The 24406-nt window shown below is 40.4% G+C and overlaps 1 protein-coding gene and 1 long non-coding RNA gene across 3 annotated transcripts in view; one reads left to right on the top strand and one right to left on the bottom strand.

The window, feature by feature from the left end:
- LOC116707709 (uncharacterized) overlaps positions 1–1486 on the top strand; it is a 14329-nt gene extending 12843 nt beyond the window's left edge. Inside the window, exon 3 of the long non-coding RNA XR_004336556.1 lies at positions 1477–1486. This is a non-coding gene — a long non-coding RNA (uncharacterized LOC116707709). The remainder of the gene's footprint in view (positions 1–1476) is intronic.
- On the bottom strand, positions 32–24406 carry blmh (bleomycin hydrolase). Of its 2 annotated transcripts, XM_032545181.1 has the most exons (12): positions 24276–24406; positions 21250–21447; positions 20854–20963; positions 18935–19076; positions 18738–18826; positions 18535–18627; positions 7551–7706; positions 7293–7451; positions 7113–7180; positions 5373–5490; positions 5043–5109; positions 32–333 (listed from the first exon to the last, which is right to left on the bottom strand). In XM_032545181.1, exons 1-12 carry the CDS (start codon positions 24283–24285, stop codon positions 185–187), a joined length of 1359 nt encoding a protein of 452 aa, XP_032401072.1. In that variant the 5' UTR covers positions 24286–24406; the 3' UTR covers positions 32–184. The 2 variants fall into 2 exon arrangements, with proteins under 2 accessions (XP_032401072.1, XP_032401070.1); XM_032545179.1 differs by lacking the exon at positions 24276–24406 and having other exon boundaries at positions 21250–21475.

Consider the following 24406-nt stretch of genomic DNA (forward strand, 5'->3'; position numbering starts at 1 on the left):
TACTTGCGATGCAGACAAAAGACACTGGTAGTCGAGTAAAAAAGAAAAGTTTTTATTTTTCCTATAAGAACAAGCTCTTTTGGAGGGGGGAGGCTGTGAGGGAAATATTGGAGGTAAAAGCGGCTGAGGAAAAGGGCGGAGTCAATCAGACTGAGGGCTGGGGCTAAAACCTGGATTTCTGGATTTATGCTAATGATCCCATTGGGTCCCATGCAGGAAGTACAACAGCCTCCTGTTGCATCACCTCCAGCACATCAGAAGAGAGGAACCTCTTGTCCACAACCACTTCGTAGACATACTCCGAGAACCAATCGTCCGTCATGATGAGATAACCTGTAGAGAACGGGACAAACTGCTTAGACTCAAGAAAAAGCAACAATTAACTTCCAAAATAAAATAAAAAAAATGAACAAATCCAAGTTAAACTCATGTTGAATAATTACATTGTGCGTAGCAATAATAACAGATTTTTCCTACTCTTATTATAGAACGTTCCTAAAACCTGGAGAATGGAAAAGAAGCCTAAATATCTTATTGGCGGGTAAGACTTTCTGCTTATGCTTTCTCTGCCTTCTGTACCAAAATATGTGCACATGTTCTCTTATATAAAACTATCAAGACGGGATCCATGATAAACTGTTCTAGCAGTTCTGTTTAAACAGGTAGTAGGTGCTGAAGTCTAAACAAAGGGCAGATTCATTATTTTAGAGATCAAACACATTAATGATTCTTGGTCAAACAAACCTGCAACCAGCAGATTTAGCGGAATATTTTTTCTGGTTACGTTATGATATTTTCTCCTTGCATGGACAACTTTACCCATTATTTCTTTCATGAGCTTTTCATTAGAGCACAGCTCAGTTAGCATGGGTAAGCAGTATCATGGGAAAGTTATGCAACACTTCTCAGTCCTGTGCAGACAGATTCATCTTTCTCCTCAAAGAAAGTGAACCAATTTTACACTTTTCCTTTACAAAAAACAAGCAACATTACATTAACCATTTCTCACTTTCCCTTCTTTAAATACATATAGAGGAGGTAAAGAAAAACTCAATTAAGGGTGACAGTTTTTGGTCTTTGTTTGCTAATGTTAATAGGTTTTAAATGCTCTTCATTGCTAAGCTATTGTTTCAGCAGTCTCATGACTTAACACCGCCTTCTGTGCCGCACTCGGCATTCCTGGTATCAACTTTTCACAATTACCGTGAAATACACAAAATGTTTGCCCGGTTTCTCCAATGTCACCGCTCAGCTTGATTTCAAAATTTGTCTGCATTTGAATGTGGAAAGCAACCTGGCAACAGCTAAAATCCTGTTAAAAACTGAATTCAACTAGCTTTTCCTCTCTTCCCACGTGCTCAGAGTTGAGAAAACACTCCCACTGTCGAGTACACTTATCAAGGACGTCAGGGTTACTGCAAGAACGTGCCACAGTTCAAAACAATGCATCAAGATAGCATGTGTTGCGTATTCAAGTTCTTCCAAGCACGCATGTCTTCGTATGGCACGTTGCCCGATTCCCACTGTGGTATTCCTGTGAGCTGGTGTGATGTTCCTGGAACCCACATGTTGGGTGGCATGGTGTGTGTGGGAATGTTGGGTGTTATTTGCCTTTAGGCTGACAGAGCAAAGGACAGATTGATGTAGTAGGAGCTGGGAGAGTGTAAAACAGCTGTCTTGCATTTCACATAAAAAAGCAAGTCGCAGCAAAAGGCTTTGCATTTTTGTGTTTTAGAAGAACAATGACAATACTTAGGATCTGGGTAGCAGCCACTGCATTCATCTGTCTAACTCAACAGGGCACAGCACTGAAGGGAGCCTGCCTCATCTGAGGCACTTTGGCTTTTCGTACTTCTGCATTTGCTTCATTCTTCAGCCTAAGAGAAGACACTGGGGTATCAGAAAGTGGACACAAATATATTCAGGGGTGATCAGGCTTTAAAAAGGAACAATGATAAATAACTCAAGGAATTATTTGTTATCTTTTACGATTGTGAGCTGAATGCCAAACCTTGCAACAGCTGAGTTGATGACTAGGGCTGCATAAAAGACAATCAAGTAATAACAATGATTTTTGGTCAATAATGAAATTATTCTTCAAGCTCGCTCTGTGACCTTTAGCATTTTGACCTCTGTCAGGTCTGTGTCAGGTGTGGACATTGACTGTAGGAAGACTATTATGCAGGATGAATTTTATATTGACATGCAAAGTGATAACTCATGATACTTGGAATATTTTAGCCAATATCTACTGCATTCCACAAAGTTCTTTTATTTATATTTTGATGACCATATATTTAGCTTATTGTCTGGACTGTATATCAATTCCCTGGTTTAATTAAATGGCCCATACAATATAGAAAAACCTCCAGATTCCTCACTGGATCAGTGTGTGAGGTAATGCACTGTGAACGAACTCAAATCTCAGATGCTCCAACCCGATACCCAAAGGAAGCACAAGACCTGCTACCAACAGCAAGGAGATAAACAGGTTCACAAATGGGTTATGGGTGAAAGGCAACTTTGGGGAAATTAGAAGGAATTGCACAACATGAGGAACGGGGTGCTAAGGCATTGTAGCTTTGATGACAACAGTAAAAAATAATTGTGAAAACAAATGACACTTCCTAACCTACTTCAAAGGAAATGAAAGCAGGACTGTAAGTGAGGTGCAGGGACAGATAACTGGATGGGAATAACCGTGATGGATTGGAAACATACTTAAAAGCTAATGAAGTCTCTTATTCAAATCCTTCCACACAAATGAACCTAATATTCTTGAGTTTGCCTGACAACAGAGTAGAACTGGGGGGGAAATTAAGCCATCATCTTTATCTGCCAGAATAATTCCAGGTTCAGATACAAGATATGCTAAATGTTTGGAACTCGGGCTTGGCCAAATATTCCTTTAAAAGTGTAAAATAAAACCCACAATAGTGTAGCCAGATATTTGTTTAAAATAGTATAAAAATGAGTTGTGGAGAGAGGGGAGCAATTATAGCATCTGACAGACGGTTTAAAGGTGAAAGAACAGAGAGTTAAATCTCTCCTGTGTCTTTTTTGGGGTCAGCAGGAATATCAAGAGATCTAAAGGGAGGCATTTGGTTTTTACAAACACTTTTATCTCCATAACTGCTCCCTCTTTACCCTCTACCACAAAAACTTTGATTTCTTCCCTGCCACTGTTCCCAAATTCTCACCAAATCTACATGCTTTTGTTTTTACTTCAGGCGCAGCCTCGTCTACTTATTTTTCAGCCTTTCGTTCACCTTTTATCCAAGAAAGTCTGTCTTTCATACGAATTCCACTTCTCAAAGTTTTGTTCTTGACAACTTTATGAATTTAGCTACAGATGGGTTAGAGTTGGGGGGTGTTCATCCCCCATCTGCTGGTGTTTATGGAATAAGATCTGCATGAAATAAATCTGATTTGACTGAGGGGCTTTTACATATTTTCCTAATACTCTCTAAGGTTTGTGGGCTCAAGCAAATATTGTGAGTACAGTTGTGTGCCTAAATGCACACAACTGTGTGTGTTTGGCACCCTGAACTTCCAGAGGCTTGTTGAGGCCAGAGATCGAGATAAGCAGCAGAGAGAGTTGAAGAAACCTCAGGAGTATCTGCTGCTCTTGTAAAACCATCTACAAAATATTTGAGAAATTTTCATAATCCTGATATTAGATTCATAAGAATAATTAATCATTTGTGACTTTTGTTTTACCTTCACCAGTATTTCATAGATTCAATATCACAAGTAGAAAGATTCAAAACCTTTTTTTTTTTTGGCATACAAAAAAATGGCTTTAAAAGACAGAAGCCTATAATTATAATCCAGCCTTGAAATAAAGCTTGACATCACCGTTTGCTTTGACTTAAGGATTAACGCAATAGATGTACTCTGCCACCAGACCGAGGCAAACTGATTTGAAGAAAAAACACACATTAACAAAAAAAATGTCAGACTGACTCCCAGTGCAAGGCGATACAGGTGATTACATATGTATATAGAAAAATCAACACAGGGGAGGATCTAAGGAGCAAAGGTGCACTGGGAACAAAGAAAAAAGGAAGAAACTACACCAATACATGTAAAGATCTAAAATTTATGAACATAACCTCAAAGCACAATAAGTTTTGAACTCAAAGCGCTGTCTATCTCTCTTTTGAATGAACCACATTGCCTTCAATTTTGCAAAGCTTGGTTTAACTTGTCACAAACCAAAATCCTCCATGAAACTTAAGGAGCTTGTCGAGTGTTTATATTTAAAAACATAAAGCCATGAAGTGCAGCTTGCATCTCACGCCGGACTCCATTGTGACTGTTCACCTTCCTGTTCTAAGATCCCTCCGACATCTTTATTTCTGTATCAACTGGCTCTGCTTAAGGATGACCAGTGACGCCCTCTTCTGGATGGCGGCCACACTACAGCACTGAAAGAAGGTCAAGGAGGACGTTATTAGTCAATCTATTGGAACTACTTGTAATCTGATAAACTGTTGTTCGATATTTAATCATAAGTCAATAATTTAGACAAATACTTTTTAAAGCGTTGTTAATTTTTTGTTACACTTTTGCTTCTGAAGGTCTTTTGCACTAATATTGTTGTGGTAGAAAAGACATCTCCACATCACAATTGAGTTTACAGTGTGTGCTCTAGGCATATGAATTGTGGTCTCAAATTCATATCTGAGAGCAGAGATATTTAGATGTTCTGTTTCCAAAGCAAATTAAATCTTCCAGATGTAGCATAATGCATGTGCCTCTTGTAAAGTGCTGTGGTTCTTTTACAAAATAAATCCCACAAAATGTATTTGTTGGGTTGTTTGTCACTGCCTAAAGTATATAAAATGCATCGTAACTGTTCCTTCTAGTCCTGTTTTTAACTGAATACATATGAACAGGAGCTTTATGAGTCAATGTCAGACCGAATTACTTTGCTGGAAAATGTGCCAAGTTTAGATGAAATAAGGGGGTTTAGTTTGAAGCACTTAACATTCAGCATCACACATTTCTGAGGATCAATCAAGAGTTTTAGTGCTTACCTTTGTTTCCACGGTCATCGCCCCAGGAGTTTTCCACCCGCCATTTTTCGTAACCTTCTTTCCCACCCTGAGAGAGAGAGAGAACAGAAGTTAGACAAGAGGGGAGATAAGAGTGAGAACTGGAGACATGAGGGAAGAGAGTGACCTGACAGCTGGGGTTGCTTACAATGGAGGAAATTGACAGAATTATGAAAAACTGCAGCAGATTAGAGTCGAGTAAACAAACAGTAAAACCCTGGGAAATTCTGAATGTGTGTATTCCTTGTGGTTTGTCAGTGCTGTGCGTATGAGTTTGTCACATTCCTGGAGTGTACGTTTGTGGAAGTGTACCTTGTCTGTAACAGCAGTGAGTATCATGGCGTGCGTCATGAGGGAGTCGCCATATATCAGTCTCTCTGCCTTGGAAAGGTTCTTTACAGACACTCCAAACACAAGCTCGTGGTTGAACCTGCACAGGAATCAAGAATATTTCCAGTTTGAACTCAGGTGGCGACTTCACTTATACACTAAAAGCATCTTTTCATAAGACCATCTTAAAAGTACCGTAATCCTTAAATCTATTTTAGAAGGATTAAGACAAAAAGCCAAAAGCACAAGTTTGGGATTTTAGAATAGCTGGCTCATCACCATTTCTCCTTATCTTGAGTATGATTGAAGAAATTAGGCTACGTTGGGCGTCATGTTGAAACAGATCCGTCTGAGTGATGATACCAGACGTTCGGCACCATGCAGGTTTAGCTCAGCGGGAAAAGTTAAGCCTGGCGCCAGCAACTCACGCAGATCAGCCACATTTCCTCTGCGGACGGATCGACACCTGATACAGTCTTACAAAAGCATTCATACCATTTTTGTCACCTTGAAACCACAGTCTTAAATATATTTATTTAAATTGTATGATCCAACATAGAACAGTAAAGTGAACCATTTGCCTGTAATTTAATCCTAAAGGGAGAGCATTATGTGAAATCAACTTTTTTTGAGCTTCATATAATGTTAAAATGTTCTTCCCCCATCAAAAACATACCTGGAGTGTTGCTTTAATTCTTTCATTAATATCCAAGAAATCCTTTAATCTCCAGTGGCAGCCATTTGGGGTTCCTAAACGCTTGCTCTCACAAAGCACCGCCTATTTCCACAAAACTTCTCGGAGCTGCAGTCTCCAGCTGAGTTAAACCCTAACAGAACAGGAAAACTAACAGTGCTGGACTCCACAAATCTGGCTTTTATGGAAAAGTGGCAAGCAGAAAACTACTGATGGAAGACAGCCATAAGAAGTCCCTTATGGCTTCTCATAATTGAGAATTGTAATGAATTTTATCAGATGAAACTAAAAGGCAGGGGCAGATAAGGTAGTCAAAGTTGATTGGAAGATTGGAAACCTACATTATGAGTTACAATGGAAATATAAAAGCAAAACTGGTGATTTTCAATTGTAATAAATTTTAAAATCCATTTATATTACCTCCAATTCAAAAATGTTAATTAATTTGTGCTGATCTATCACATAAATTCACTATACGCAACACTAAGGTTGGTTGTTGTGCTATGAAAATTAGAAAAAATGTTAAAGCGGTATGTATACTTTTGCAAGACTATTAGAGTTTTGTTCCATTTACATCAGGGGTCTCAAACTCCAGTCCTCGAGGGCCACAGTCCTGCAACCTTTAGATGTGCCTCTGCTGCACCACACCTGAACAGAATAATTAGGTCATTAGCAAGGCTCGGAGAACTGATCTACACAAGGAGGAGGTAATTAAGCCATTTCATTCCTGTGATTTGTACCTGTGGCACATCTAAAAACTGTAGGACAGCGGCCCTCAAGGACTGGAGTCTGAGACCCCTGATTTACATGAACAAGAAGAGCAAATTGGGTTGGAACCCAAAGTGAATGAAAGAGATTCTGTTTGGTGGAAACAATCCTTAATAGACAGGTTCTCATATTTGAAAACAAAGCTATCTCCTGCCATCTTCTAGTTCTGTGGAGAGTGTTTTTATCATAACTGAACGGAAATTTAGTACAGTCTAAAGCCTCATCCATTCTTGGGAGAAACTTGGATTAAATTTACTCACACATTCATGTCATTAATGCCCAGTTTGCTGTGGAAATGTTTCCCGACGTCACATCCAAACCACACGGCCTGAGAGAAGTGGAAAGATAAACAAACATAAAAAAAAGGTATTTTTCAATTTCCAGAATCCATAATTTACAAATATTTGTGGCAACAGTCATGTCCAGTTGTTCCCACGGACCTCTCCTTCCTTGATGGAGTCCGCTGCGGCTTTCTTCAGCAGCTGGATGGGTTGGTTGTTGTACAGAGTCCTGCGACCTCCAACCATGTTCCCGAGGAACTCTACGCTGTACAGCTTCCCGTAAGGATTCTGCGGTCGGGGGTCATTTACAAGGCAGACCTGAGCACGGGGAGGAACCGCACAAGTTTAGAGAGCGAACAGCTTCGCTTTGCAAGTATGCAACTCATGTTTGTGTGGTCTGTCTGATGTGGTAAGTACTTTGTCCTGAATGTTGTAAAGAGGTTTGACGTGTTCCCTGTAGAACTGCTGGGGGGTGTGTGGTCCCATGCGGTGGAAGTTCTTATCCTTGTCCCTGTACTCCCAGCAGATGGTGTCAGGTGGGCTGCCTAGACAAACACTGGCCACACGAAACACCTGCAAAGACAGCAGGAACATGAACCCTCCATCATAAACTGTTCTAAATAACCTATCAAGCTGGTTATCCCACATTATGAGATGTTGCTAGTGTAGAAATAGCTGTAAAATGTAAAAACATTTACAGCTAATCTTAAATGGGGTGGAGGGTTATGTAAAACAGACTTTTTTTAGCTTTAAATCATGCTATGTTATTCTCTAATCAAAAACATACCTAGAGTGATGCTTTGATTAATTTATGGATGGCAGAAGCTTCTTAAATAGATAGAGGCTGAGCTTTAAGGCAATTGCAAAGTCAAATTTCTTTTAAGTTATGTTTGATATTGTTACGCCCCCCCAAGGTCTAGGGGTTCAGGGGCGGTAACATAAAAATGTGTCCAGAGAAAAAATGTGTCCTGATCCTGCATAATAGAAAAAAACAAAGAGCCTACACAGCCTCAAGAGGCCAGGGGCCGTAACAGATATATTCAACAATTGTACATCTAAAGGGAACATAGGTACATAATTGTGCTATAAACTGGCACTATGTGCCTGGAAAATACATAATACCGCCCCATTTAAACATTTATAGTTAGTTTTTTTATTGCCTCAAGTGGTCAACTTCATTTCTCAGTCAAAATCTTTGGCCCAGCAATCACCATCCTGGCAATATTTGCGCCGTTTGATTTTTCTCCCCATTCTACATTTTTCCCCTCACCTCAATCTAGTCACTCCTCACACACACCCTCGTTCCTTCATACGTGTCTTCCTGCAGTGCAGTAGTTCAGACCGAGTTCCTGTGGGCTAAATCGAGCTGTTTGGACTGGGTCGTCTGTCAATCTGGCACTTCCAGCCTCTGATAGAGTTATCTTTGGAATTTCCCCCTTTTTGCTATTCTCCTCTCCAATCTTTTGCTCGCCTCTCCCAGCACCTAAAACGACTGTTGCATTGAAATACAATCAAAAATAATAAGAAAAACTAAGATGAAGTGGACTGCATTTGTAGTGTTAGGAAAATAAGTTCAGTGATTTGGCAAACACAATCTAATACTACAATGCATGTTCTAATTGTGTAAGTTACGCAAACGTTTTCCAAAATTCCTAGTCAAGTATAAGGAAGATGTGAAATTTAGCCCTGGCTTAGTCAAACAAACACTTGCCTCTTTGAGCACTGCAAAGCGTGAAGTCACAAAAAGAACAGACATAAACCAAAATACACAGATGTACTGAGTCAACAAAGGCCTCTGAACCTCCTTGATCTCAGCTCAAAAATTTTGTTTAAACCGTCTTATGGGCGAGATTAAAGCCAAAGTGTCCATCTTCCCGTCTGTCCCTCGACCTCTGCCTCAATTCTTGCTTTTGTTTTCATTACCAGTATTTTCTTCTTGTAATGTCCAACTTCCTCGTGATAGTTGAGCAAAAAACTCTGTAACCATCAGCATAGCAAAAGCATTCATACCCATAAATATTTTAACATTTTGCCAGTTTACAACACATGTTATATAGGCTACATTGCTTTTTAATCAGGATTTTAAAAACACTAAAGGAAGATGTTGCTTTTTATTCAGTCCACTCAAGCCAATTCTTTGCAGAATACTTTGGCTGGAATTACATCTGTAGGTTGTGTGGAGTTTTGTCTTTGTCAGCTTTGAACATTCTTTTCTACAAAAGAAAAGCTCTGAACTTAAGGTTGAAGAAGGTTTGAGGTGAGATTAAGAACATGACCAAACATAATGTAGTGTTGATCAAGGGAGTGTGAGCACTTTACTCCAGGACAGCCTTGTGAGCACACATCACAACAGGTAAGGTAAATAGAGGGGGTGTGAGTGTGAGGCTGGGCTGACAGAAAGAGACCATAGAGGATAAACAGCCCTGGTGACATGTGAGCAGGACCAATATTGGAACACCTGTTGCATCACTGACAGATGTAAATGAGTGACAAAAAGAAAACAGAAGAGGGAGACACAGAGATGCTGAAAAAAATTAACAAATTGTTCTATTAGCCTATTGATTTGTTTTCATCATGGTTACTCATGCTGATGTTAGCTAAAAGTAAATGATCCAACACATCCAAAAATATAAATGAAGATTCTGAAACGCGACTCTGCAATGTCGCATGGACATCGGGGGCAGTTCCCCTGGATTGGCAGACTGGGGTGGTGGTCCCCCTGTTCAAAAAGGGGGACCGGAGGGTGTGCTCCAATTATAGAGGGGTCACACTCTTAAGCCTCCCTGGCAAGGTCTATTCAGGGGTCCTGGAGAGGAGGGTCCGTCGGATAGTCGAACCTCGGATTCAGGAAGAGCAGTGTGGTTTTCGTCCTGGTCGTGGAACGCTGGACCAGCTCTACACCCTCGGCAGGGTCCTGGAGGGTGCATGGGAGTTCGCCCAACCAGTCTACATGTGTTTTGTGGACCTGGAGAAGGCGTTCGACCGTGTCCCTCGGGGAGCCCTGTGGGGGGTTCTCCGGGAGTATGGGGTACCGGGCCCTTTGATACGGGCTGTCAGGTCCCTGTATGACCGGTGTCAGAGTCTGGTCCGCATTGCCGGCAGTAAGTCGGGCTCGTTTCCGGTGAGAGTTGGACTCCGCCAGGGCTGCCCTTTGTCACCGATTCTGTTCATCACTTTCATGGACAGAATTTCTAGGCGCAGCCAAGGTGTTGAGGGGATCCGATTTGGTGGCCTTAGGATCTCATCTCTGCTTTTTGCAGACGATGTGGTCCTTTTGGCTTCATCAGATCGTGATCTGCAGCTCTCGCTGGAGCGGTTCGCAGCCGAGTGTGACGCGGCCGGGATGAGGATCAGTGCCTCCAAATCCGAGGCCATGGTCTTGAGCCGGAAAAGGGTAGAGTGCCTTCTCCGGGTCAGGGGGGGTGTCCTGCCCCAAGTGGAGGAGTTTAAGTATCTCGGGATCTTGTTCACGAATGGGGGAAGAAGGGAGCGGGAGATCGACAGGCGGATTGGCGCAGCGTCTGCTGTCAAGCGGGCGCTGTACCGGTCCGTCGTGGTGAAGAGAGAGCTGAGCCAAAAAGCGAAGCTCTCGATTTACCGGTCGATCTACGTTCCCACCCTCATCTATGGTCATGAGCTTTGGGTCATGACCGAAAGAACGAGATCGCGGATACAAGCGGCCGAAATGGGTTTTCTCCGTAGGGTGGCTGGGCTCTCCCTTAGAGATAGGGTGAGAAGCTCAGTCATCCGGGAGGGACTCAGAGTAGAGCCGCTGCTCCTTCACATCGAGAGGAGCCAGTTGAGGTGGCTCGGGCATCTGGTCAGGATGCCTCCTAGACGCCTCCCTGGTGAGGTGTTCCGGGCACGTCCCACCGGGAGGAGGCCCCGGGGAAGACCCAGGACACGCTGGAGGGACTATGTCTCTCGACTGGCCTGGGAACGCCTCGGGATTCCCCCGGAGGAGCTAGAAGAAGTGGCTGGGGAGAGGGAAGTCTGGGCCTCCCTTCTGAAGCTGCTACCCCCGCGACCCGACCTCGGATAAGCGGAAGAAGATGGATGGATGGATGGATGGAAGATTCTGAAACACTGATATAATTCACTATAAATTATATTTATCAAATCAAGACGGCTGGCATTCCATTAATTCAAACTGCATCAAACATGCATTCACTCAAATCTTAATCTTAAAATCTGAAAAGAGAACAGTTCAACATTATCCACTTATTTCGTGGGGATCTGTTATTGTGCAGCCCCCTTTGTTGTAATTCAGTATCTGAATGAAAATCCACCCCAGGTCTGTCACAGTTAGTTTGCATGTCAAGCTGTAAACAGTGACCGACCGACTGCACGACACTGACGCCAACTGTGGCCAAAGTCTGATAAGATCTGTTTCCAGTGTTTACTGGATGGCTGACACCCATCTTACATATTTAGATGTTGTGTGTGACCAAAACAAACAGGTCATCTGATGTTAGGAGTGAAACTACCCATACAGCAGACAAGAAATGACTGACAGTATACAGAACACCACACGCGCAGACATGGAAATAAAAAAAAAAACTGTAATAACATAAAAAAGAAATGTATTTTTATAGCATCTGTATAATATGGCACAGAATGATTTTTAGAAACCCCAACCTTTAACCTGGAAGTGTTTGTTGCCTGAAAGTTTTGGTTTATGGAAAGCAGACACCATGTTTCATCTGGTCAAAAGAACCTGAGTCACTTGGCACCTTTCACACACGAACGTCAAGCCGATTCAAATTCAATTCAAATTCAAAAAGTCCTTTATTGATGCCAAGGGGAAATTAAAGGTGCACTGAGACAAAATGGATTTCTGGGTTTAGTCATTAATCCTTAAGGGTTTCTGCAAATATCAATGGGGTAAATTTGAGACTTTTTGAGAGCCGAGTTAAACTTGGTCAAGTTAACTTCGGTTAATTAACAACTTCACATAATTTGACAAAAACAATTGTATTTCATTTCCCCAAGCAAAATACCACTTTCAGGAACAGAACTTAAATGGTAAATCCGTGCTTTATAGTTTTATTTTACCATAAAATACCTGAGTTCTTAAGTTGGAACTACAACTAGCATAACAAATTATTACCACAGGAGCACCTCAACAAATTAAGGTAAATGAAAAACAGATGTAAAGAAGTAATGTGCACATTTACAAAATAATTTATCTTTAATTTAAGCCTTTTATGGCCAAGCTGGCTGAAGTTTAGACTTTTTAAAATCCAAAAACATTCAATTAATACATTTAAATCTTTAAATCCTGAAAGTTCAGTCAGACATGTCAAGTATTTTCAATTAGAAAGATCTGTTCCCCAAAGCAAATCATCCAGTGATCTGAGGAAGATCGCTAGGTAATGTACCTTGGGGCATCCACACTGCTGCGGGCAGTTTAACACAAAATAACGAAGGGGCTGGTGGTGTCTTTCAGATACAGACTTTGTGGTGTGTGCCATTAGTCTCATCTGATCAACAAACATGATTTCAGTTGTGTTTAGTAAACTCATTTTTGGCTGTTTGTGATGGTGGCTCGGTTAGCGCCCACAAGATGTCACTCTTTACTGTAGCTCTCAGTAAAAATGTCTTGCCACAATGAGCCTTGCAATATTTTTTTTTTTACCCAATTTACTGCCGTAAAGCTAGGTGGTGACAAGATAAATCCGAGTCCTGTTCCAGAGTACTGGCCAAGAGATATGATGCATCACATCATATCCTTTTCCCCAAGAAAACACAAAATCACGGATAAACTACAAGTTCCTAGAAAGACTAAGTAACTTTTAAAAAAGTTGGATATATTCTATGGGACTTGTTACTGGTACCAGTTAACTGCACTAATTGTAAATTTAAGAGCATTTGGATGATTCTTCTGTGATAAAACCAATTTATAAATTTACATATTTCTTCATCAGGGTGCTAATAAATGCAGCCTGAAAATACAAATAAAGATTAGAGTTTAAATGTTTATCCCCCCCAAGAGTATGAAAAATTAAGGAAAAAGTACTCTCGCACAATAAATGAAAATAATTCTGCACAGCAGAATAATTTGAGCAATCTTTAATAATAAAGAACAAACAAAAGAACACCTATTGAATATGTCGCACACTGAAAAGTTATAGAAAAAAAATAGAAGTAATTTGTTGTGTACATATGGTGGCCAGCAAACTTTAGGGTTAAAATGCATTCTCACCAAACTGAATGTCAAAATGAGGTAAACGGTGCTCTTAATTGCTCCTCAGAAATAAATGTATAACCATTGTCTAGAAGCTGGACTTGTGAGTATAAGCAAATGACACCATGCAAACAGTTTGGATAAAATTGAAAGAGGTTTTGATTAAACTTCCATGTTTTGTAAACATTCAACACATGTGGTCATTGTTAAATCCCAGCAATTGTGTGGAGAAAGTCGAAAGAAGAAAAAGAAGGAAAAAAAAAGGCAAGCAGACGACTCAGGCTGCGGCTATTCCTGCAACCTGAAACACAGACACACATGCAGCAACCCACCCACATAGAACAACAAATGATGGGGGCCCGCGGCCCGCATGCACAGGGCCTCCGAGTAGCAGAGGGTAACTGCTCTGTCAGCTGATGACCGACTCATAAATTAGACTTGTCTCAGGAATCACACTCTGCATGTTCAGAGCCAAGATCAGAGCTGCACATGGTGCGTCTGATTCCATGACGCAATGGAGCAGAGAGGCTCCAATCATGGCGTGAGGGATAACATCTGTGTATTTCTTTACGTGTGTGAAGTACAGCATATATGTCGTTTCCTGTGACTCGTTTTTTCCCCTATTTAGGTGTGTATGTTGACTCTTTGTGACGTCTTGAAGTTGGACTCATGATGAGTCAATCAGTCATCATCTGAGCCTGAACAACACAGATACCAGAAATGATGTCATAATTCAAACCAGGAGTCTTATGTCACGGTTCTGAAATTAATGTCATGAGCTTCGTTTGATTGAACATCCCCAACCGGCTGTTACGATAAGAACAGGTTCTTGACACGCAAATATATTCATTAAAGTCAAGTGAGCGGCAAATCTGGTGAGTGGAAGCAGAGACGCTGACACCTATTGGCTGTCACTGCGGTGTGTACGGGGCCGACGTGATAAAGACCAGGGCACAATCCCAGCCGCCACATAGGCCAGTTGGACAGCATCACTTCCACGCACATGAAAGTAGGTCTGACAAGACGCTTTGATCCTGGCTGAAGCACATGTGAGCAAACTGAGGTAAAACTAGTTCCCTCAACGTAGAGGAAAGAAATTAAGGCCAAGAGATTCAAGAGCACAAACAGAGCAGGTGGTGAGCACAGATTAGGACTTGAGGGCAGGAATTTCACAGACTGTAAGAATCATGAGGTAGTTTGTTAACCTAATTAACAATCCACTGGCAGATGTGTTTTAGTAAGAGGCAGAAATTTCTTCAAGATTACCTTCTGAGATGCAGAGGTTTGTAGCCTCCAAGAAGTTCAACAGTATTTCCAGTTGATTATAACAGACTGAGCTAATACGAAGCTAAAATTTACCCCAAATCTAGACCACCACATCTTAAATCTCTGTATGTTTTTCAAGTGCATTGTTAGCCTTCTTAGACTACTTTACCTGTGACATCATGTGGACTACATCTCTTACAAAACAAAATTGAGTTAATCTGAAAAAAATCAAAAGCAAAGATTTAAGACAGAAAAATCAATGAGCTGTATGATTAATAAAAACTGCAGTTGCTCTTAATCAAAAAGATAAATTACACTTTTAATTTAAAGGCTTGCACATTAAAATTTGAATTCAAATATTTATTTAACTTTTTATAATATAATAATAACAACAACAGAGAGTAATGTTTCCTAATATCACGCCGCTCTAGACAAATGTAGTCTCGTCATCGTTGGCTTGAATACTACTGTGCAAGTTAGCCTGGAGCGACATCCGTGCGTAGTTTGGCTCTGTTTACGCCCATCGTTCTTCTAACAGAGTGAATCGTTCGTCTGCAACAACCGTGACTGAGTTGTGTTTCACATAACAAAACGATTGCAGGTGGACAAACACAAAAACAATCCTCCATCACCTTCCACAAAACGGCGGTGCAGAGTAGCAGCAGGAAACCTAACTGTTGCATAACATACGTATCCGATACGTGTATGTGTGTGGCGATGAGAGGACATCCATGAAGGTGCAGGTAGATGCAAACAACTGTTTAAACAAGCAAGCAGTCAGCAGCACAATACAACCTAACAGCTGACAACAAAGAGTGTTTAACCAGGCCTCCGCACTGCGTCGATGGGAGATTGATTGACTGGCCTCCCACACACACACAGACACACAGGAAGAGCGAATTAGGCGTTAAACCCACACAACATACACGCTGAGGGGCACGTGTTACGCTTGTGGCACATGTGTTTGTTTACACACATGAAGAGGGCTGACTGTTGCACTGGGCTTTGCTGTGCAGCAACAGATCACTGACTGTTCCATAAACAAGATCACTATCGTCCATGGTTACTGCTTTAGACATGACGTATGAGCATTAGACACAAACTGCACAAGGAAAAACGAGCAGATGAGCTGCTGGTGTGTAGCAAATACTGATAAAAATAAATTAATTAACCTCGTCATTACAGATAGAAGAGAGGGAAGCTTTATGATATAACTAAAAAACAAAACGTGTAGGCATGCATCAAGATGAGTTCAACATTCTCAATGAAATTTGATTAACTTATGCTATCCTGTTTAAATATGAAAGCCTGAATTTTTGTTCCATATCTCAAATTGTCTTTATTTTTAGCAAATACCTGTTGACTGGCAAACTTCAATACCTTCAATTTATTTTTACGTCCACTGTTACACTGGACATTGTTCTCCCCAGGTATGCATTGATGGATAGCTCCCTCTGCTGGTCAAAATGAAACAATTCAGTGGAGAAGCAGACTGTCCAAAGTCTGCTTCTCTATTAATAACTCAACTACAACAGCAGCATTCTGTTTTACATTGCAAAATGCTCCATAAATGCATAACCTGCAAGAACTGAGAAGCTCAACTCACTCAACTTGATTGACCATCAAACTCACACATTCTCTGCACAAAGCTGAATGGAGTAAACAATTAACCACTTCAGCAGAAATCATTTACAGAATCCTTCATACATTAAATAAGCCTCTTGGTAGTGAGTTTTGAACTTTGAACTGTGATTTCAGTGTCTGTAAAACTATTCTGAGTCTCACTAAAGGTGGTGTACCAAGGCTCAACACTTTATTGGACCATCATGCACTGCAGCCTGTTTCTTTCTTGTAAAACGTAAGTACATGTTTTAGTCATTTATGTAACTTTCAGAAGGAAGACAAAAACTACATAGGATCATACTCTCCAGGTTACATTTCTGCTCTGTGATCACAATGGACTTTGGTTTTCTAGCAGCAGAATGTGTTTTAGAGCATGAGAAAGATAAAGAGGCTTAAATTTAGAAAAGTGTGTGTATGTTTAATCTAATTAGAAAGAAATATGAAAGAGTAGAAGTGCACAATGTAATAAATTATAACATCCATGGATCGGTTGGATGTAATATTTAGTTTATGATACTTCAAGTGACATGTATTCAAGCTCTGCACACCAGTAATATATTTGGCCAGTTGAGTCACCTTTCACTGCCCTTGTTGCCTGTACTGGATGTAAATTTAGTGAGATGCTGAAGCTCGTCCGGATACTTTCTGGTATTTATAGCTATGACAATAAAAGTGCCAACAACAAGTATTAGAAAATGCATCACAGTCTCTTGGCTTTGAGAGATGCCATCAACCAGAGTTTTGTCATGTATTATCACCTCACAATGACGATTACTACACCGGGGTACAGACACCACTGAGGAACTTGGATGGCTTTCAATGGTGTTTGCAGGCAAAGTAATAACACATTTCACTTTATGTTGTACTATCAAACACCAACAAGTTCAATAGAGGAGATTGGTTAGCACTGTGTGAAAGATTCAAAAGGGAAAATGTTCAAGAATGTAAATAAATTGTGGCTGAAGTGCTGTTATCACTAAGTTGTCCATCTAAGGCAGCCATATTGGGTATTGAAGACTGTCTTTACCCATTTAGTATTCTGATATCCGAGATAACATTTCTTCGTTTTTCAACTTGAAACTTTGAGGTGGAAAGTGGAACATGTAATAAAAATTAATTCTTCAACAAATAGTGCCAATTAGAGCTGTATTGGTTCAACGAATGATTTGAGGAACTCGATCTTTAAAATTCCTTGAGGTTTTGTTAAGTACTAGACTCTGCTTCAGTCTTTTGCACTTGAGAGGAAATCATCAAGTCACAAATTGCAGACAAATGAAATTTTACTGGTCCAGATGCTTGTTGAGTCATTCATTTTGTTAGACTAAACAACTTACGATTGTGACCAGATTAGACTTGTCGCAATTGTAATTTTTCCTCCTCAGAATCAGGAGCAAGAGAAAAATCCTATTAAAGCAGCTTGAAGAACTCTAACCAGACAAAGTTGAATATGTGGAGAAAAAAAGAACTGAGTAAAAATAGTTCTAAAATCGTATACTCTTGTATCCAAAGTAAAAACACAATCATATTCCTTACAGAACTGAACCTTGCAGTTCACAGTGACTAGATAAGTTAAACAGTCCATAAAAATTCACAATTCTGATCTGAATACTGACTTTATGTTCTTTTATAAATAAATACAGTTTTTATTTTTAAATGTAGGTATTTGGAGTTGAATTTTACTTTTTATTTTGAACTGCCTACTATTATGTGCCCTCACAAAATATATTTGTAACATATCGCAAAAAATTACACTGTATATTAAAGGTAACATAAAAGTGCCAACAAGTATTAGAAAATGCATCACATTTTCTAATAATATATACACATATATAAATGTATATATACATATACATACATGTGTATATATACATATTACATACCCTTATAACCTGTAAAAAACATTCAAACATTTCTATTTTTTGCTTCTACTAAAAATCAAGGTGTTGAGAGAGAAGCTGATCAGACCAAGTTTTTCACTCTGTAATCCTTTGTTTTCACAGCAAATGTTTCACTGTGGAAATGTTTTACTGCCTGAACTCTGGAATTCACTGACCTGATCTCCGTAACATCGACTCTTTGCCACACTTCAAGTCCAAACTCAAAACCCATCTTTACTATGCATTTCAATTTTGTGTTTGTTTTTATGTTAAATTATATAAGGTGACCTTGAGCGTCAAGAGACAAATAAAATGTATTATTATTATTATTAGTGAGACTACAGTCAGTACTTTCCCCTACAGCAAAATTAAAAAAATCTCTCCAAAGTCAATCAGCACATCAACATGATAGAAGAAAACATGAGTGTGTATTCCCTGATAGGCTCACCTCTTCTATCATGGAGTCAATAGCTTTAGATAGTTCGGCCTTCGTAGCGTCACTGGCCACCATGTTCCTCAGTCTCAAGCAGTATTCCCTCAGCTGAAGCAAAGCGGAAGACAAAAACAGCTCTGTTCTATTACTAACACAAGTCAATGATGAAGATATAATATGATTTCAACAGAACACTGATCTAAATGTGCCAATTGTACTTTATGATTGAGGATGTCGTTCATTCTCCGTGAAGCCTCTGAACTGTGTGACTCTGGGAAGCATTTCTTTGGAATGACGCCGTACTTCTCTAAACAAAAGCAATGAGAAAACATCTGAAGTGAAAAGCAGAAACAATGTGCAGATCCAAGAAAATATTAGCTTTAATTTACTATGATTATGTTTCATGAGAACTAACCAATGAGATTGACCAGCATGTCCCACTGCCCGCCATCATTGGTTGGGTTGGAGAGAAGGAACTGAACCAGACGTCCGTCTACCGGCTCCTTTCTCTGTGCCGTCTCCACGCACGCATGGAGGAAGTAGTAGCAACGCTCAATCTGAAAAAAAACAACTCTCATGTTTATAGTTCACATTAATTAACCTGATTTTTTTCAGTCCGTTATGAAGAGGGGCCACATTTTTTCTACATATAGTTGTGCTTGTGGAAGCACAACTAAACTAAGTTGTGCTTGTAAAGCTGCATTCCTGACTGTTATTTTATGCTGCCCTGTTGAATCCCAAAGTCTACATACACTGAATAAAAAGACACATTCAACAATTTTTTCTCACCGTCTGCAAACTTCTGCAACTTATGTAGAAAAATAGTTTCAACATTCACCTTTGATGGCAAGAGCTCAGCACCCACACTGTGTGTGTGGGTGGATGTATTTTATGCTGTTAAACACACATATGTACAACGCTTCTCCCATCGCTATGCCTAAAATAAACTGAAGGCTCATACCATAGCCATCAAAACTCACAGAACATGCCGAGCTGTGTCTGTTAAAGTGTGGGAGTAGTGCTGTTGGTTTGCAGGTCAGGCAGAGATGAGCAGAAATAATGAGAACAGCTGCACTTTAGTGCATTCTGTCACCTCTAGCACCTGGTCAACGCCTGTCGTTTCTCTTCCCATAACAAGGACAGAAACATCCACACGGAGACTTTTGGAAGGTTTGTGTTTCTGCATTTTCACTTGATGAATAGAGGTAGATTTACTCTGCTGTGACATCTACTGTTTAAAATAAAAACTGCAGCAACTATTGTATTAGAACCAGCAGGGTTATGCCCCAGCCCAGATTTTTGCTTAATAACCATCAAAAAGGTAAATATAGCCAAAACAGCATCGCAAAGGTCTAATTTAAGCAAGTGAGTGTTTTGTCAGATAATGTGTTTGACTTGAATCAGGATATTTTGTTAAAAAAGAACATGGGCCTTCTTAATAATAGTTTTTTTTACTGGGTAAATTTTTACCTGTTATGCTTTCTGACAGTGAAATCAGGAAAAAGTATAAATGCTAAAAAAAAAATAGTTTTGGTGAACAAGAGCAGGTTAAAATTCATTGGATAAATAAGCCGGCAAAGAGATGATTATGTGAAATTGTGTTAAATTGTATAATTCATATTTTCTTTAAAAAAAAATATGAATGAATGATTGAATGAAGGAGGGAAGGGACAACTTGTCGTCCCAACCAGGCTGGAAGAATGGATCAGTTGTGTTTTTGTTTATAAAAGAGTTTCTAAATTATTAGTCCTATGTTTTTGTAATTATTAGACTTTAAATTATTAGTCCTATGTTTTTGTAATTGTTAAGACTTTTAACTTGTAAATAAAAATCCTCACCATCAGGTTCTAATCCAGACATGATATTTCTTATTAGTCTTTAGACCAAAAATATCCTCACGAAGAGAGGAGATGCTCACTTTGGTAGATTTACTCACAAACAGAAGCAACCAATTTTAAAGATCTACCTTCCTGTTGCTAAATTTACGACTAATATTACTTGCAATGTTATTCAATTTCCCTTCAACAAGTCACAAATTAAAGCTGCATTCCTGACTGGGAAAATGTCCCAACATGTTGGAGAAAGAAAAAACTAGGGAAAAAACGTGCAAAGCTTGAAACAGTGAGAGGTCACTGTGACATCAGTTCAAAACAAAACACACAAAAGAGGGCTTTAGGAACAATGACAAGGTGACAGAGCGCTGCGTACATTGCATCGATTCAAACAGATCCACAAACATTATGCTAACAGAAGAAACTGTAGTTACTGCCATGCTGCAAAACACAAAAACCAGGTATCAATAGCAGAAGAATGAGATTGTGCAGAGGACGTTACCTTGTCCCAGAAGAAGAGATATGACTGACTAAACTCAAACTCTTCTAAATTATGCTTCTTCATGAAGGGAAGTCGCAATACATTGAGGCACGAGAAGATCCAACATCTCCCTGTTGTTGTAAAACAGCAATAAACCAGTTAGTGAAGGCATGACACAAAACTGTCACTCAACATATTCCTAAATAAATTCAAGAATGAACTGGGTAATTTTAACACATGGATTTCTACTGAAAATCAAATTACACAAAAGTGATATTGATTTGTCAATTAGTTAATCTCTCAAAGCAAATGATTGGAAAGGCATGCATCTTCATTGACCCAAAGTTATGTACATATTGTTATCTTTCATCTGTTCTCTGTAGGGTTTGTAAGCGACAGGTAATGTATGTGTCATACCTGAGTTTTTTTGGTTGGTGATAGGTTTGCCTTCCGTGGGAATAGAGTGCTGAAAGATGTGCACAGTATCCTGGACAGTCTGTCGATGCAAACAAACCTCCAACGGGTCGATGCAGGTGGAAACATTCTGGGCCAACAGATAACGTGGTTCGGATCGCAGGCGTTTTGTAAAGGTGGTCACCTTTTCTGGACTCAAACCTTTAGAGAACATAAGAGGGAGATAGAAGTAAAGAATTGGACTCAAAAAATCAAGTTGCTCAACTTCAATCAGTCAGGTGGCTTCTTTGTTTTTTTTCTTTTGTAACTCTCATGACTCATCGTCACACTGTAGGTTTAACGCACTACTTCCCATTAGAGCAGGGGTGTCAAACTCCAGTCCTCAAGGGCCGGTGTCCTGCAGTTTGTAGATGTGCCACAGGTACAAAACACAGGAATGAAATGGATTAATTACCTCCTCCTTGTGTAGATCAGTTCTCCAGTGCCTTAATGACCTAATTATTCTATTCAGGTGTGGTGCAGCAGACGCACATCTAAATGTTGCAGGACACCGGCCCTTGAGGACTGGAGTCCTCAAGGACTCCAGACGAATTAGAGATTCGTCTCAACAGCACTCACTCACTATGACATCATCATTCCTGGAAAACACTGGATCAATAGTTGTAAGCCAGCACCTCATCTTTTCCTGAATACTTCAACCGTCTGGTGCCGCTCTTTTTCCACCCTCCAAACAGTCAACAACAAACAATTGCCTTCTAACAGCATAATAAATGCTGTTAGAAGAACAGCTCTAATGGGGGAATACAGGCCCAGTTGGAGCAAACGCACACAAAACTCAAGAATGTTTCCATATTGTCGACTAGTGCCAGAAGCCCATTAAAATGCTCTCTACATCGTTTTAAACTGTGTGATTGTGAGTGTGAGTGGGAATAAAAATCCATCCATCCATCCATTTTCTGTTCACCCTTTGTCCCTAGTGGGGTCGGAAGGGTTGCTGGTGCCTATCTCCAGCTACGTTCCGGGCGAGAGGCGGGGTACACCCTGGACAGGTCGCCAGTCTGTCGCAGGGCAACACAGAGACATACAGGACAAACAACCATGCACACGCACTCACACCTAGGGAGAATTTAGAGAGACCAATTAACCTGACAGTCACGTTTTTGGACTGTGGGAGGAAGCCGGAGTACCCGGAGAGAACCCACGCATGCACAGGGAGAACATGCAAACTCCATGCAGAAAGACCCCTGCCGGGAACCGAACCCAGGACCTTCCTGCTGCAAGGCAACAGTGCTACCAACTGCGCCACTGTGCAGGAATAAAAATAGCAATAGGTATTTTGTTCCATATAACACAGTAGAGTGTAACCGGTAAACATTTTATGGATGCAAACTCGACTAAAAACCCAAATGTTTAGGATTGTATTTGAAAAGTAATCAATTACAAATTTATTGATGGAACTTGACTTAATGCCGTGTTTTGATTGTTGATTCTATGTTGCATTGTGTTTCTGTGTTTGATATGATGTAAAGCACTTTGAAATGCCTTGCTGCTGAAATGTGCTATACAAATAAAATTTGATTGATTGATTGACTGATAGTACTGGAGGCCTTTAGCTGCAGAGGGCAGACCAGACCAGGCCCTGAACACTTATCTGGTTCCATCTGTAAGAAGAACACACTGGAAGCTTGTCCGTTCCCACTGATTGGGGGACTAACGGGTACACGCAACACACCCACACTGACAGAATCAAAGCGGCACCAGTCGGCGGTTTGTAATTAATTCAGTCAAATAATAGTGTAGAGCAATTAAACATTGAGCAGGACATTGCCTAGTCATGCATGCTGCCGATGGTTTGACGCTTCTGAGTCAGCTGCTGAAAGGCAAAGACTGGCATAATGTCAAACTTCATCAGCTTATATTCACAACCTATCAAAATAAACACAAACCAAAGGCAGAAAATATTTTCAGATGGTGCTTTGCCAGGAGGTCAACATTATATTGGTTCCCTTATGGGGAAATATGCACTGATCCTGACTAAAGCTGACAATGTAGAAAAATAGTAAGGGATGCCAGTGTCAGTTTAAAGCAAACATAGCTTAAAGTGACAGCAGTCTGGTATTTTTTTCTAATACCAGGTTGAAGCTGAAGCTATGAGATGAAATCTAATAGTCACCAAGTTAGTAGGCTGGTAAAGTTGGTTAGCCTGTTATTTAACACATGAAGGTATGAATGGCGAGAGCTGACAGCACAGAGGTTTTTCTATGGATTGGGGCCAAGCCCTGGCAGCCAGGGGTGACTTGCAAATTCACACATCAGAGGTTTTACAGCTGGGTTTGCATTGGCTAAGCACTTTACGATGCCCATCGCGGCATTACGAGCAAAGGGCAGATCAACAGCTGAAACGAAGCCGGAAAACGGAGATCAAAATGTGTTTAAAAGAAGACACGTTGTTCCATTTCGCAAATCGACAAATAATTCAGTATATATTTAGCACATACTACTAAATGCGCCATCTAAACACTCGGATCCAAGTCAAAAACACAACGCCTATAAATACAGAGTTGTAAAACCCGAGAGAGGGAGCACATCTCAACTATTCCGGAAAGCTATAACATTTAAAAATCATTCAGAAAAAATCAGTTAGCACATTCTCCTCTAAAGGAAATTAATCTGAAGTTTAAAGAGTTTGACAGGTCCATTTTGGACTAGCTGGTTAAGCAGGAAGCCTTACATTTTCTATAGCTGACAACTTCAAACCTTTAATATATTCCTTACTATCTGCTTATAACTGCGGTCTCTATGTTTGTCCCATGCATAGTGTTTGTTTCCATAAGCTGCCAACTCTGCAGACAGAACACGGTAGTCTTGCTAGCTCACCACCCCGGCATGCTGCTAACGCACTGAATGCTAACCTAGCATGTTAGCTCGATCACTTGTCAACCCTTAAGATGCTGGAGAGCGTTTGCTTTAGCTGGTCGGTGACATAAAACCAACATGGCTGAAAAGGGACACAGCCACGCTCAACCTACCGGCGTCCATATTTCTGAGGAGCTTGAGAAGCTTAGACTGTAGTCCCAAAAAAGTCGCCGGCTCTTTGTTTATCTCATTCACAGACAACGAGTCAGTGTGTGCAAGGGGTGCGCTCGTTTCTGTGCTCTGG

The sequence above is a fragment of the Xiphophorus hellerii genome, chromosome 18, assembly GCF_003331165.1.
Source record: "Xiphophorus hellerii strain 12219 chromosome 18, Xiphophorus_hellerii-4.1, whole genome shotgun sequence".
Taxonomy (NCBI): Eukaryota; Metazoa; Chordata; class Actinopteri; order Cyprinodontiformes; family Poeciliidae; genus Xiphophorus; species Xiphophorus hellerii.

Excerpts from the sequence above, each read along its gene's own strand:
- blmh (XM_032545179.1), bottom strand. The coding sequence starts at position 21,460 with ATGTTCTCTAAAGGTTTGAGTCCAGAAAAGGTGACCACCTTTACAAAA. Across the intron at positions 19,077-20,853 it reads ATCTCTTCTTCTGGGACAAG|ATTGAGCGTTGCTACTACTT; the intron begins GTAACGTCCTCT and ends GTTTTTTTTCAG. Across the intron at positions 7,707-18,534 it reads TTGACTCCATGATAGAAGAG|GTGTTTCGTGTGGCCAGTGT; the intron begins GTGAGCCTATCA and ends CTGTCTTTGCAG.